Source organism: Stomoxys calcitrans, chromosome 3 (assembly GCF_963082655.1).
Source record: "Stomoxys calcitrans chromosome 3, idStoCalc2.1, whole genome shotgun sequence".
Lineage (NCBI taxonomy): Eukaryota > Metazoa > Arthropoda > Insecta > Diptera > Muscidae > Stomoxys > Stomoxys calcitrans.
The window spans coordinates 64,505,409-64,518,478 of record NC_081554.1 but is presented as its reverse complement, the minus strand read 5'-3'; the positions used below and the strand labels follow the sequence as shown (position 1 = coordinate 64,518,478).

General features: G+C 41.4%; 2 protein-coding genes across 3 annotated transcripts; one reads left to right on the top strand and one right to left on the bottom strand.

The window, feature by feature from the left end:
- Positions 1-19: 19 nt before the first annotated feature.
- LOC106089636 (inosine triphosphate pyrophosphatase) lies at positions 20-1,190 on the bottom strand. Its single transcript, XM_013255552.2, has 2 exons — positions 885-1,190; positions 20-653 (listed from the first exon to the last, which is right to left on the bottom strand). Exons 1-2 carry the CDS (start codon positions 1,120-1,122, stop codon positions 334-336), a joined length of 558 nt encoding a protein of 185 aa, XP_013111006.1. The 5' UTR covers positions 1,123-1,190; the 3' UTR covers positions 20-333.
- A 929-nt stretch (positions 1,191-2,119) lies between these two features.
- LOC106089635 (transmembrane protein 104 homolog) lies at positions 2,120-8,607 on the top strand. Of its 2 annotated transcripts, none has more exons than XM_013255551.2 (5): positions 2,120-2,681; positions 2,744-2,938; positions 3,054-3,379; positions 7,162-7,406; positions 7,488-8,607. In XM_013255551.2, exons 1-5 carry the CDS (start codon positions 2,607-2,609, stop codon positions 8,264-8,266), a joined length of 1,620 nt encoding a protein of 539 aa, XP_013111005.2. In that variant the 5' UTR covers positions 2,120-2,606; the 3' UTR covers positions 8,267-8,607. The 2 variants fall into 2 exon arrangements, with proteins under 2 accessions (XP_013111005.2, XP_013111004.2); XM_013255550.2 differs by having other exon boundaries at positions 2,744-2,959.
- The last annotated feature ends 4,463 nt before the right edge of the window (positions 8,608-13,070 follow it).

Below are 13,070 nucleotides of genomic sequence, written 5' to 3'. Positions count from 1 at the left end.
AATAAAACAACCTTGTAAATTAGAAACAAACGTTGAATGTGATTGCTTTTAGTTCCTGCGATAGGCAACCAAAAGAGACATATTATTTCACTTGAAAACGTTGTGTTTATTGTTAAACGTATTGATAGACACTCTAGTATTTAAAATATAGTATAGTTGCATTATTTGACACCTTAATCATAAATGGGGCCAACGATATTCTTGCCGCAGATTTCATGGATGGGAGCTCGCCTTGGCCAGTGTGATCTTTCTGTTAACATTAATAACAACTCTTTCGTTTAATGTTACTCTTGGTTCTTCGTTATTTACATTTACAATTTTAACATGATTTCTTTACGCTGAGAAATGTTGTTGCAAAGCATCTAAAGCACGAAATCTATGTGATATTTTATTCTTTTCCTCCTTTGGCATTTCTGCATATGTCAATTTATAACCAATAGGTTGAAATATAGGATCCCAGCCAAAATCTCTGGGACCACGTGGTTCCACAATGATACCCTCAGTTATGCCTTGAAACAATATGGGATCGTTGTCCTTTCCCTCGGAAAATGCTAAAGTGCACACAGCTTTTGCGGATTTGTCTTCCCAACCGGTAAGAAGTTTATGCAATCCTTCGGGCTGTAATTTCTCCAAAAACCATTTAATATAAGGACCTGTAATAAATCATGATAGAGGGTAGTTATTGCCTTAATTCAAAATAGAGCAGCTAGCGGTGAAATCGCAAAAATAAAATTTTGGAAACACAATAGTTTTTTCCATCAATAGTCTTTAGAGCCTGGACCTTTATATTCAAGTTAGGTATTAGGTGGCATACGAAATTTGAATTTTACAACTTTTCTTTCAGAAAACTGCGTCTATATTTTCTAGTTTTCAAATTTACAAACCTGGTAGATTTTGCAAAGCATTGAAACACAAACAGGTATCTTCGACCAGCACCGGACCATCCACTTGTCTTGCGGCTTCTTTGCATTTCTTAATTGCTATGTCATCAATTTCACCTTGTAGCTCAGGCAAATCGATTTTCTTCGATATCACCTGACGAGGAAAATTAGGTCCAAGTATAGCCACTAGTTCCTCTAATTTTTTCGCATTGCCGGTTACAAATGTAATTGGTCGGGACATGATGATCACTCAGTTGGACTGCTTAATTTCTAACCTATTTTCAAAACATACGCAATCCTATGTTTACGAAAGTTGGGAGCAAATAAAACAGAAAACAGAGTTGCCATTGAATCAATACCATGCAATTGAGACAAGTCGATGGGGGTCTTAACATTATGGGATTTTATTTCTATTTAATTGGCTGGTACTATATTCGTTCTCCACGATTGAAGACACATGTTTTTCGCGAATCCTTTTTTGGAAATTTTGCTGCTTTAAGGGGAAAGGGAAAATTGTTTTAAGAAACTCACTGTTCTAAACTTCAGTGAAATTGAGTACAAATCAGGCCTTAATCGGAAGGTCGGTATATATGGCAGCTATATACACCGTTCCAAATAAATCGGATGATAATCTCTTATCTGATCTTTTAGGGGCTCAATAACTTTAATCGCTAGATCGGTATATATGGGGGCTATATCGAGATATATAGCACTGCATTCACAGGGGACATCCCCTGCGTGTTAGCTGACAGAAAAAATGCACCTACTTAAGTCCAAAGATAAGCCTGTATTGAAAATGTGGATTCACAATGGTCCGCGCCTCAGAGCTCCGGGAACAGAAAGCCTTGGCTGGCGCTCGTAGAAAGGATTGACCCTACCAAAAAGGCGGCTGTGGGGATGGTTCACTGATTCAGTAGCACGATCGGTGCTCATCAGTGATCCTTCCATGATCCGTCTGCATTCATTCCCATTCTGACAGTTTCCACGGCATTTTTCTAATTCAGTTCTTGGTCAAGAACCACACCCTGGTACGTGGCCTCCGGAGATAGTGGCAACTCTATCCCACCCGAAAACTGGTTGGTTAAAAAAGTCGGTTTATTATTACTAGCAATCGCATGGTGTTTTTGTAGTAGTAGTAGCCTATAAAAACAGCACTCAATTCTCTCTGTGTATACAAATGCAACTATGTGTTGCAAAATCAGTTATCGATGGAATTGTCATCTCTATAGTGCAACAACAACAAAATAGAAAGTCAAGTAAACACTCGGGAACTGGCCAAAGCGAAACGTATATGCAGAAATGTTTGTGTACACACAAAGGAAAAAAATCAAAGCGCATTAAAGAGTAACAACAAATACATTTGAGTGATGATTTTCACTTGAAATACAGAACAATAACATCGGCAGTAGCAGCTAGTAAAGCAAAAAAAAGATAAGCGCTCAAGCCAAGCCTCGGACAAAGCAGACCGCGGGCGCAATATAGGGGCAACTTCAACGATGCTGGTGGTCATGAAGATGATTTGAACTTAACCATCCAGCCGAGTGTAATCATACATCCACGAACATTTATCTACTTTCAATAATTCCATCACACCGAGGAAAGAAACAATATCAGTGGTGCAAAAATAAAACATAAAATTGGCCGCCTCGAAGCAAGCAACAGTATCAATTGCAGACCCACACAAAGCGGTCATAAATTGTCTGGGAACCATTGGTCTTCAACAAAATGCCCGAAAGAGCTGATAGTGCCAGTCCACTGGTAGTGGGTGTCAATAGTCCTGCTGCCTCATATCCAACATGGGTAAGTTGAACCTTATGACTCAGTGTTTTAAATTTTTCTAACCTAAGTCTCTCTGATTACAGATCGGTTTCATATTCATTTTTAATCTGATAGTGGGGACAGGTGCCCTTACACTTCCTGGAGTATTCGCCAAGGCAGGCTGGCTGTTATCACTGATTGTCATTGTACTGCTATGTTTTATATCTTTCATAACAGTGACTTTCATCATTGAGAGCATGGCCGCTGCCAATGCTGTTAAAACGTGGCAAAATTTACAGGTTCTTAAACGTAGTTATGATGTAGGCATCCCTTTTTTGTGCCCGTCCTTAGAAACTAAGGAAACTATATGCCAAAGTAGAGTAGCAATAAAAAATTGCCCTTTTCCATTTGCAGTTTGATTCCCGTGAAGATCTTCGCCAGACTTCGGTGGCAACTGAAAATGAGATTGGAAGCGAAACGGACGATCCCACTGCAGGTCTTCTATCCCATCAACATCAAGTTGGTGTTACGGCACGTCTGGAACGTATGCCATTGTATGCTCAACATTCAACGCTTATTTACTATAAACTGGATGAAAAATTTGAATTGGGAGAAATGGCCTCATTATTTTTTAATGACGTCGGTCGTGTCTTATTCTATTTGTGCATCTCCGTTTATTTGTATGGAGATTTGAGCATTTATTCAGCCGCTGTTGCCAAGAGTTTGCGTGATCTGTTTTGGTAAGTAAACTGTGTCGGCTGTTTAGTTGTTGGCAAAAGAGCTCAAATCGATTTAAAAGTTATAACATTTAACTGGTGGCATGTGTTTTATTTTTCACACATTCATTCATGGGTGATAGAAAACTCTCATGGCGTTGTTGAAACGTTTCGAAATAGTAGGCATCAAATGTTTGCTTCTATTGTTTACTTACATGCATATATTGAAATTTTCTATGACTAATAGTTGTGTAGTATGTTATAAGATAAGCTTAATGTAGTTTGATTATGCGGGCAGCTGTCTGTATCAAAACGTCCATTTAAGCGCCATTCCTGAAAGCTCCAAATGTCCCCAGATCCAGCTCCAGAAATATGGCCGTTTCAATAGGCAGATTGGTCGGTAGCCTGGTAGCGGAGTTGATAGCTTGAACTGATTAACAGTATGGGAACAATCCCATGGCAGGCAATAGTACGTACCGGATTGTCCCGATGGAATCCTTCATCGTCAGAGGCTGTCGCCTCGGTGAACAACACACTGCTACAACAACAACCCGTATAGGGATTATGGGTTCGATTACCATCAGAGGCTTTGGCCTGACGCTACTCTGGTATCCCAATGGCGAGTCCGTGTAAGTGAGCTTCTCTAAAGACTGCCACTCTAACCTAACCTTTTTGGAGCGGTACTTAGTGATTCTGCACTAAGATTGGTTGGTTTCTTCGAAGGACCTCATCAGATCAATACGGTGCGTACAATCGACTGCCATGCCCAGATGTTATGGAAAGTAGCGTCTAACTTCGAACGATACGAGTTAAGCTCGTTATACCATCCATATTTTAATTGAATCAGAGTTGTTCTTGTCTTCCTGGGCAGGTTTGTTTTTTGTCATCTGTTATTCATGTAATTTACAATGCACCTCTTTGTCAAGTTTGGGAGATCAGACTCGATGACGTCATTGACCAGTGATTTAACGTATCAAATGCATTTGATAGGTCAAGGGTCACGAGGACGGTTTGTTCACAGGATCTTTTCCCCATTCCTCATTCAGCGGTTGGTATGTGTAATGACTGCTTTAAGTGCTGTTATTATGCTGTACATTTTACGGAATGCATGGTGATGATCAGCTGGAAGTAGGTATGAACTCAAACCAGGCAGGAGAAGCGTTTCAAGTGGCTTTGCTACCGGGGATAGAAAAGAGATCGGACTTACCCGGCAAAAAAAAAGGATATCACGGTCTGTTTTACATTGTTTATAAAAAATGATTGCGCACCGTTGCGGGTCCGATATTTGTTGACCATTGAATGGTATCACGACTTGATTTTTGTTCCATGGCTGGAGACTTCACTGTAGACTCAATCTCACTGCTTTGACCGGAAAATTAGGTCTTCTAACATGTTTCCGAAGCGATTTTTTAAGATTGAGCGAAAAATCTTCATGCGCAACACACATCAAAAGGACGTAGGTTTCTTCGGAATACGTTCTTTAGGATCTCTAAAGTCCGATCAGTTCAGGTTCATCTTGTTGTACGTGCGGGGTTCAAAGTTTATTCAGATCGGGAAATTGTTTATTTGTTCTGCCAGTTCAATGCTCAACTGTTCGTCATCATGGTTTGAGTGCCAGAGACTATGGTAAGCGTTAAAGTCTCCCATGTAGGACTGTGCAGTTTTCGCCTAATAACAATTTTCCAATACAGGGCGATAACCACAGAAAAAGGATACTGATGGCTTATTTACTTTAAATAGGTCGGTGTCGCCGGATTTGTCAACAATGGATTCAAAATAGTCTTACTGTAATTTTTGAGCAGATTGGATCGTCCTATGTATCACTGATCGATGAATTATAAACTCGATGCGCCCACCATAGTTCCTTTTTATACATACCACCATAGGATGGGAGTATACTAATCTAGTCATTCCCTTTGTAACATCTGGAAATAGTCGTCTTAGACCCGATAAAGTATATAAATTCTTGATCGTCTTGACGTTCTGAGTCGATCTAGCCATGTCTGTTCATCTGTCGAAATCACGATAGAGGTCGAACGCGTAGACTTAGCCGCTTGAAATTTTGCCCAGATACTTAATATCAATGTAGATCGTTGAAAATGGGCCATATCGGTTCAGATTTAGATATAGCTCCAATATAAACCGATCTCCCAATTTGACTTCTTGAGCCCTTGGAATCCGCAATTTTTGTCCGATTAAGCTGAAATTTTGCATGTAGTGTTCTATTATGACTTCTAACAATTGAGCCAACAAATGAGTCCAAAACAGTCCATAACCTGACATAGCTCCCATATAAACCGATCTTCCGATTTAATTTCTTGAGCCCCTGGAGGCCCGAATTTTTGTCCGATTTGGTTGAAATTTTGCATGTAGTGTTCTGTTATGACTTGCAATAACTGTGCCAAGTACGGCCCAAATCGGTCCATAGCCTGACATAGCTCCCATATAAACCGATCGCCCGATTTGGATTCTTGAGCCCTTACAAGCCGCAATTTTCGTCCGATTTGTCTGAAATTTTGCATGTAGTGTTCTGTTATGACTTCCAACAACTGTGCCAAATGCGGTCCAAAACAGTCAATAACCTGATATAGCTCCCATGTAAACCGATCTTTCGATAATCCTTGTTCGCTTCCTAAAAGTTTTAATTTTTGGCAACAAAATTTATTTTGTATAAATTTTTAGCAGAAACCATGGTGGTGGGTTCCTAAGATTCGGCCCCGCCCGAGCTTAGCACACTTTTACTTGTTCTGTCCTTATTTTTGGTGCTGTAGTCCTTGCAGTTGTGAAGTCCGGAGTTGTCGTTTAGTTACGTTTCATGGATTGTAGCAACTGTAAGGACGTGCCCATACACGAAAGCCGTTATATCCGTTGCCTTATTCCCGAGGCCGTTTTACTAGAATTGCATTAACTTATGGATCGATTGTGGATGTCAACCCAACTTCAGCTGCGTTGCCAAAAGTCAAATTTATTATACAAATTTTAATTCTTGTATTGAATTACTTACTTTTTTACAAAATTCTTAGTAGTTGATCTTTAAAATGCTTATATTGAATGAAATTGACAAAATATTTCATCTTTATACTAATTTTGACTTCGTTTTTTTGTCTCCTGGCAACCCATTAATGCCATCCTGGGTGGGTCGTTGACATGGGGTGTCAAATTTCGACGATTTGTTAAGACCTCTGGTGACCTATTGGCGCCCAGCTCCATAGATGGGACATTTTGTTCCGGTGCAGAGGAGTAATCATCAGCAGGATCGTTATGACCATTGGTAATTTAAAGGCGTCGATAACTCGCTTTGACATATCGAGCACTCGATATCACTGATTATCCGCGACTGCAGTCGCAGCTACTCCGTATGGAGTATTCCACTATCCGCAACCTGTGAACGCGCCTGATAGCTCTCAAGTTAGCTTCTCGTGACTTTGACAGGCACTACACAGGCCGAAGCTCAAAGTTCCAGCCTGTGCGGTGATCATTGTTATTCTGTGCCGGGTTGTTGAATTAGGAGATGAAGTGGATGGGGGAAGTATGTGGGACGTACAACACACAGCCCCATGCTCCGAGCTGCAGTCATAGCTGCTCTGTCCTGAGCTAATACCTTTCATTTGAGTCCCATATTGACCTGTTCGGTGTGCTCTACCATCTGTGAAAAATTTCATGAAAATAGTTTCAGCCACTTTTTGAGTATATTCGGAACCAACAAAGCGCAACACTTTCATTTTTTTATAATAGATTCCCGTTCTTTACATATCTTGCAGTTCTATTATCATATTAAATTTTTTCTTTCTTTTCCACCTTCACAGTGATCATCCAAATGCCACCACAACAATGGATTTTGACCTGGACTCCTCTTGGAATTTGTCAACGGCTAACAATGAAACCGAAGAAGATGCCATTAAACAATGCTGGCAAAATCATACACTTACACGCTTGAATGTGTATCGTTTATTTCTGGTTGGTTTCATATGCATTTTTGGACCCTTTGCGGCGTTTAGTGTACAAAAAACAAAATATCTGCAAATAATAACAGTCATTTTCAGATGGTGTGGTAAGTAGACAGCAGTAAAAAAAAAGACCGAATGTAATTTCTATTTTTTTTCTCTCTCTCTCTCTTTTTCTTTGGTGCCAGCTTTCATTTTTATGATATCCATAGCCTTGAAGCTGCTCATTACCGATGGTGCCAAAGGTCATCCGGTGTCTATGAATATCTACGGCATACCAGCTCTGTTTGGAGCTTGTGTATATTCCTTTATGTGTCATCATTCGTTGCCAAGTCTTTTGGCTCCCATACGTGATAAGCAGTCGGTGGGCCGTATTTTATGTGCAGACTATCTGGTGATATGTTTGTTCTATCTCTTGTTGGCCATGACGGGTATTTTTGCTTTCGAACGCTTGGAAGACTTGTACACATTGAATTTCATACCCGACCAAACGGCAGATCATAGTTTTGCAGCTGAGCTCTTGGTTGGCATAGATTATTTCCTGGCCTTGTTCCCGGTGTTTACATTATCGGCCAGTTTTCCCATCATTGCCATAACCTTAAGAAATAACCTACAAACATTGTGTTTGGATATGACCCGCTTCGAGTCTTACAATTTTTTTGTGCGACGCATTTTATTCCCTTTGCTCGCTGTGGTGCCACCTTTCTGCATCACCTATTTCACCGAAAGTTTAACCAGTTTGGTGGCCTTTACCGGAAGTTATGCTGGAGCTGCTATACAATATATAATACCCATAGCCTTGGTGTACTATGCCCGCAACACATGTCGCGAATTGTTGGGCAGCGGTGTGGTCAACGATTTCCAAAGTCCTTTCCGCGGCTCCCATTGGCTAGTGATTATATTACTCTGGTCCTTGGGTTGCATAAGTTTGGTCACTTTAAATTTCTTCCTGGATGCCAATTCGTAATGAAAATCGAACGAAAAATAATTTAAACTTTTATTTGGAAGCAACATTTAGCTCTCTCTTTTTAGAGTATTACAAAAATAAACCCAAAACGTCTTCCCTTTATGAAGGCTCATCCAAAATATTTATGGCCAAAATGTTCAATGTCCATGTGCTCAATATCTATTTTTTTATAAACAAAAAGTTTCACACATATACCCTCCAAAGATTGAAAAGCTAAACACAAGAAAACTTCCTAACCAAAAAATTTGAAAAAAAAAAACAGTAAATTTTACTAAATCAACACAATGTTGGAAAATATATTTTTTTATTAGCTCCTAAGAAAATGTTATGTATTATAATGTTTAGCATTAAGTATAAATGGTGTTTATTATACACGCACACATCTACATGTGTACACTGTGTATCAGAACTGAATTTTGAATCTTGGCATATCCGAAAGGACAGCCAATGAATGCTGTTTAAATTTATTTTATTTTATATTTGTGGTAATTAAAATTGTATATAATGTATTTTAAAACAAAAACTATATTGAATACACTTATAAATATTTTTATTTTAAATATATAAAAAAATTAATTTTTTCGAAAACTTTGATAGGTGAAAGAGTATATAACATTTCCCAAGGCTGGAAGCTGCAATATCCCCCAGCCAAGGACTTCAGACCAGACTGGGCTGGCATATTAAAAACAAGTTGTGGGTATCCTACTTCTTCAGACGCTAGATGGCTTATGGCAAATCGCCCCCTCCCTAGTTGAATTGGGTTGATACGATGCTGAAAGTCCAATTTCTTAATGCATCACTGGCGGAGTGTTCAATAATTATGACTGATTAAATGAACTCGGTAAGTAGGGGTCTTATCCCCATATTTGTAGTTTCTGTATATCAATGGGGCTCCCAAGTCCTACGAGAAAGAGAGGGTGATAGTCGTTGTCTGAAGGGATTACGTTATTGTTGTTGTAGCAGTGTTTTGTACACTGAGGCGGTAGCCCTTGTCGATGAAGGACTTCATCGGGCCAATCCGGTACGTACAGCCGGTTGCCATGGGATTGGCGATTACATTGTCATCGTGTTGGGTGGTCTGTACGTCTCTAATATTACGGACCTCGTTCAAAGAGAGTTTAGGAAACTATTGATGTGGCCCAGGGCTTGGTATAAACCTCAGGGATTAAGTTGTTGTAGCAGGGATTAAGTTGTTGTTGTACACTGAGGCGGCAGCCCTTGTTGATGAAGGACTTCATCGGGTCAATCCGGTACGTACAGCCGGTTGCCATGGGATTGGGTATTACTTTGTTGTTGTTGTAGCAGTGTGTTTTACACCGAGACGGCAGCCCTTGCCGATGGAGGATTCCATCGGGTCAATCCGGTACGTACAGCCGGCTGCCATGGGATTGGGGTATTACTTTGTTGTTGTTTGTTGTGTTCTATCTTTCGTCTGCTTGATTCAGTTGAGTGGGAGGGAGGTGTTCGTTCTCCAAGGACCACATTCAACCGCTAGCTGTTTACCGCATTTGCTACCGTGCCTGCATGAATGTCGTCTAACCCCTCTTGATCTATAGAGGGGCTCTCTTGAAGCACTGAACCTAAAGCTCTATACCATGTAGATCTACCTTAAGGCTTCTGGGTGGTGGACGCCTATAGGCCGTCCAATTTCTTTATACATGGTCAACAAGGTTTCGTTGTCAGCGCCCCAAGTGTTATCGCAAATTGCTGGGGCATATGGGGAGAATGTGTAAGAGCTGTCAAATGTGACGCCAAGTATTTTGGCGCCTGATGCTATGATCGTACAATTGTCCGCATATGATGCGATATCTGTACCGTCTGGAGGGGGTGTTGGAGGCTGCTGGTGGCGGACTACTGCTATAGCAACTCCATAGGAACGAGTTTAAGGTTAAGGCCGGAATGGTACACTGGATGTTTACGGCAGTGGTTTGGCCGAATCTCACCTATGGGTATATGGTCTGGCAACGGGCTTTGAAAATTTGTATTCTGGATGATCGAGAGTATAAAGAGTAACGAATCGTTACTGATATCTGGGGTGTGGAGGAGTGCCCGTAGAGAGGCCCTGAATGTCATGTTCAATCTGAAGTCTTTGCACCTTCATGTTGGGTGAATGAAAACGAAGATTGCCCTTCGATTGGGGAAGGTAGAAACTTAAAAGTTGGTTATTCATCTCTTATGCTGGGAAAAGGCGTTGTGGTGGATGCCTTATCTGGGCTTAGGAGCCTATCAACAAAATGGTAAAGGTCTCTGCGATAGCAGTAGATATTGCTTAGACAACATATAGTTGTGCCTTCGCATGGGTAGCCCGTCGCAGTGCGATGGGCATTATACTGGCAGATATGAATGTTATTTCACAGCGTGCTGCTCAGTGAGCGAGACCACAACGGGGCTGCATAGTTTACTACCGACATGCTAATTGATTTGTATGCAGTCAACAAGGTTTCTTTGTCAGCTCCCCAAGTGCTGCCGGCACGCTATTTGAGGACCTTGTTTCTACTCCAGATCTTGTCGCAATTTGCAGCGGCATTCGCGGATGATTTATAAAGGCTTTTAAAAGCGACACAAAGTATTTTGGGATAGTTAGTGGTTGAAATCCTTAAGCCTGTGGTTCTTACATTAAACTGGAGATTCATTTCTGCTGACCAAGGAGTGAACAGTGTGAAGGGAAATCACAAATTCCTTAAAGGTAAATGGCAAGATCGACGATAGCACAATCATTCACATATGATACGATCTCGATGCCGTCTAAAGGGTGCGATATAGAGAATAGGTTGAGGTTAAACCGTGCCGGAGGTATCAACTCGACTTCTCGATATTCACTCGACTCCTGATACATTCAAGTTCTTCAGTAATTTCGTCGACGGCTAATTATGTTGTTGTTGATCGGCTCAGAGACCGCGAATACCATGATTGGCTATCCTTCTTACCTTGTCACTCTAGGCATTCTCAATAAACGGTTGAATAACGCAAGCGCATTTCTTAGGATCAGTAACTGTTAAAGAAGGAACTGTGGCAGAATATTTGACAAAAGTGGACATTGCTCAAACTGCTAATTACTGATGGGAGTCTTGGCTGGTAATTGAAATTTCAGGTCCACACCACGCTGGACGCAAGGGGCCAGATTTCTGCAGGATATGCGATGATGAGGAGGAGTTGAAGATAGTTGAGCAAGTTTTTGTCATTGCATTTACGAGAAGTCATAGAATAATGGGTGAACGCCTTTTTCCGCCAAGGGTTCCTGAATTCATTCCGTTGGACTCTACGGGGCTTCGATTTCTTATCTCTACATTCCACAAATGACTGGCGACGACACATATAACTTTTGAAACAACGTTTTAGTCGAAGATGCAGAGACGTGTAGGCTATCAAAAAGCGTGGCATGACTGACCGTATCGCAGGTTGACGATCTGTTGCATGTACATGACTCCTGGTACATACATTCGAGTTCTTCAGTGATTTCGTCCACGGCAAGTTGTGATGGTTGTTCATCGGCTTGGAGACCAAGAATACGATAAATGGGTCCTTTCCTTACCTTGTCACTGTCTGGATGTTCAATAACCCATCACATTTCTTCGGATTAGTGACTGTTACGTCATCAAAAGTGACAGAGTTTCTGTCCACCCTCCTGCAGGGGTCTAGAAGTGATCTAACAGCTGAACAGACCGGCGACTTAATTACATTGCTGCGAGTGACCTAGGACTGTCAGGTAGGGTGGATGCTTTATACGATAGCCGCGCAGCAGAGGCATGGGTTGTTGGAACAGTATTTCGAGGAGGACTTGCAGATAGTCGAGCACGTTTTTGTCACTGCTCTGCAATTGCGAGAAGACACAGAATAACGGGTGAACACATTTTCTGTGCCTGGATTCCCTCCATGAACTAAGTACTCTTGCCATTCTGGATTTCTTTAAAGGCCTGGTTCGTTTGGCTGGACCATACTCCCACCAGCGAAAGTTTCTCCCTGGTCTATCTGATTCCCTACTATTGTATCTTTTGCGTTAATTTTCCTTTTTGTATGTGTCTGTGTTTCCCTATCTTATTTTTCTTTTTTACCTTCTTCTAGGGAGAACAGAAAGAACTTAAGGTCGTCGAGGTTGCTCTTACCTAACCTTACCTTGAAAGGTTATTCCAAACAGGCTCCAAGCTTTCTGATATAATCTAAATGGTAAGTTGACAAACCGTCTTGAAGTAGAGGAGAAGGTGCTCGGAATTTAAGCAATGGCTGGTGGAGAGAGAATATGGAGAAATAACAACTGTCCATCTGGTTGTCTCATAGGATATCAAAAGGCATTTGGATATCATTCTCTCCCAACCTAACCTCTTCTTCCTCAGTTTCTAAAACCAAGTTTCGGAATGACTTGTTTCACTTGATTTTCCCCATAGACGTTTCAGTTGTTGTTGTTGTTGTAGCCACATTTTCCTGTGGAGGTGGCAATCCTCGTTAAGCTCCTGTGTGAGCAAGCTCGTTGTTGTAGCAGTTTATTGTGTTCTATCTTTCGTCTGCTTGATTCTGTTGAGTGTCAAGACCCAGGAACTCCGCAACTAAGATGGGGTGCGTCCACAGGGATCTGGGTCTGAGTCGAGTGGGTGTGGCCGGGCAGTTAAACAGGTGACGTGTATCGTGCGGTCCCTGGTTACAATCGGGACATACATCTTGCACGTCGGCATCAATCCTAGATCTGTGGGAATTGGCAGTTAAACAGGTGACGTGTATCGTGCGGTCCCTGGTTACAATCGGGACATACATCTTGCACGTCGGCATCAATCCTAGATCTGTGGGAATTGGGGCGGCTGCATCTGCCGGA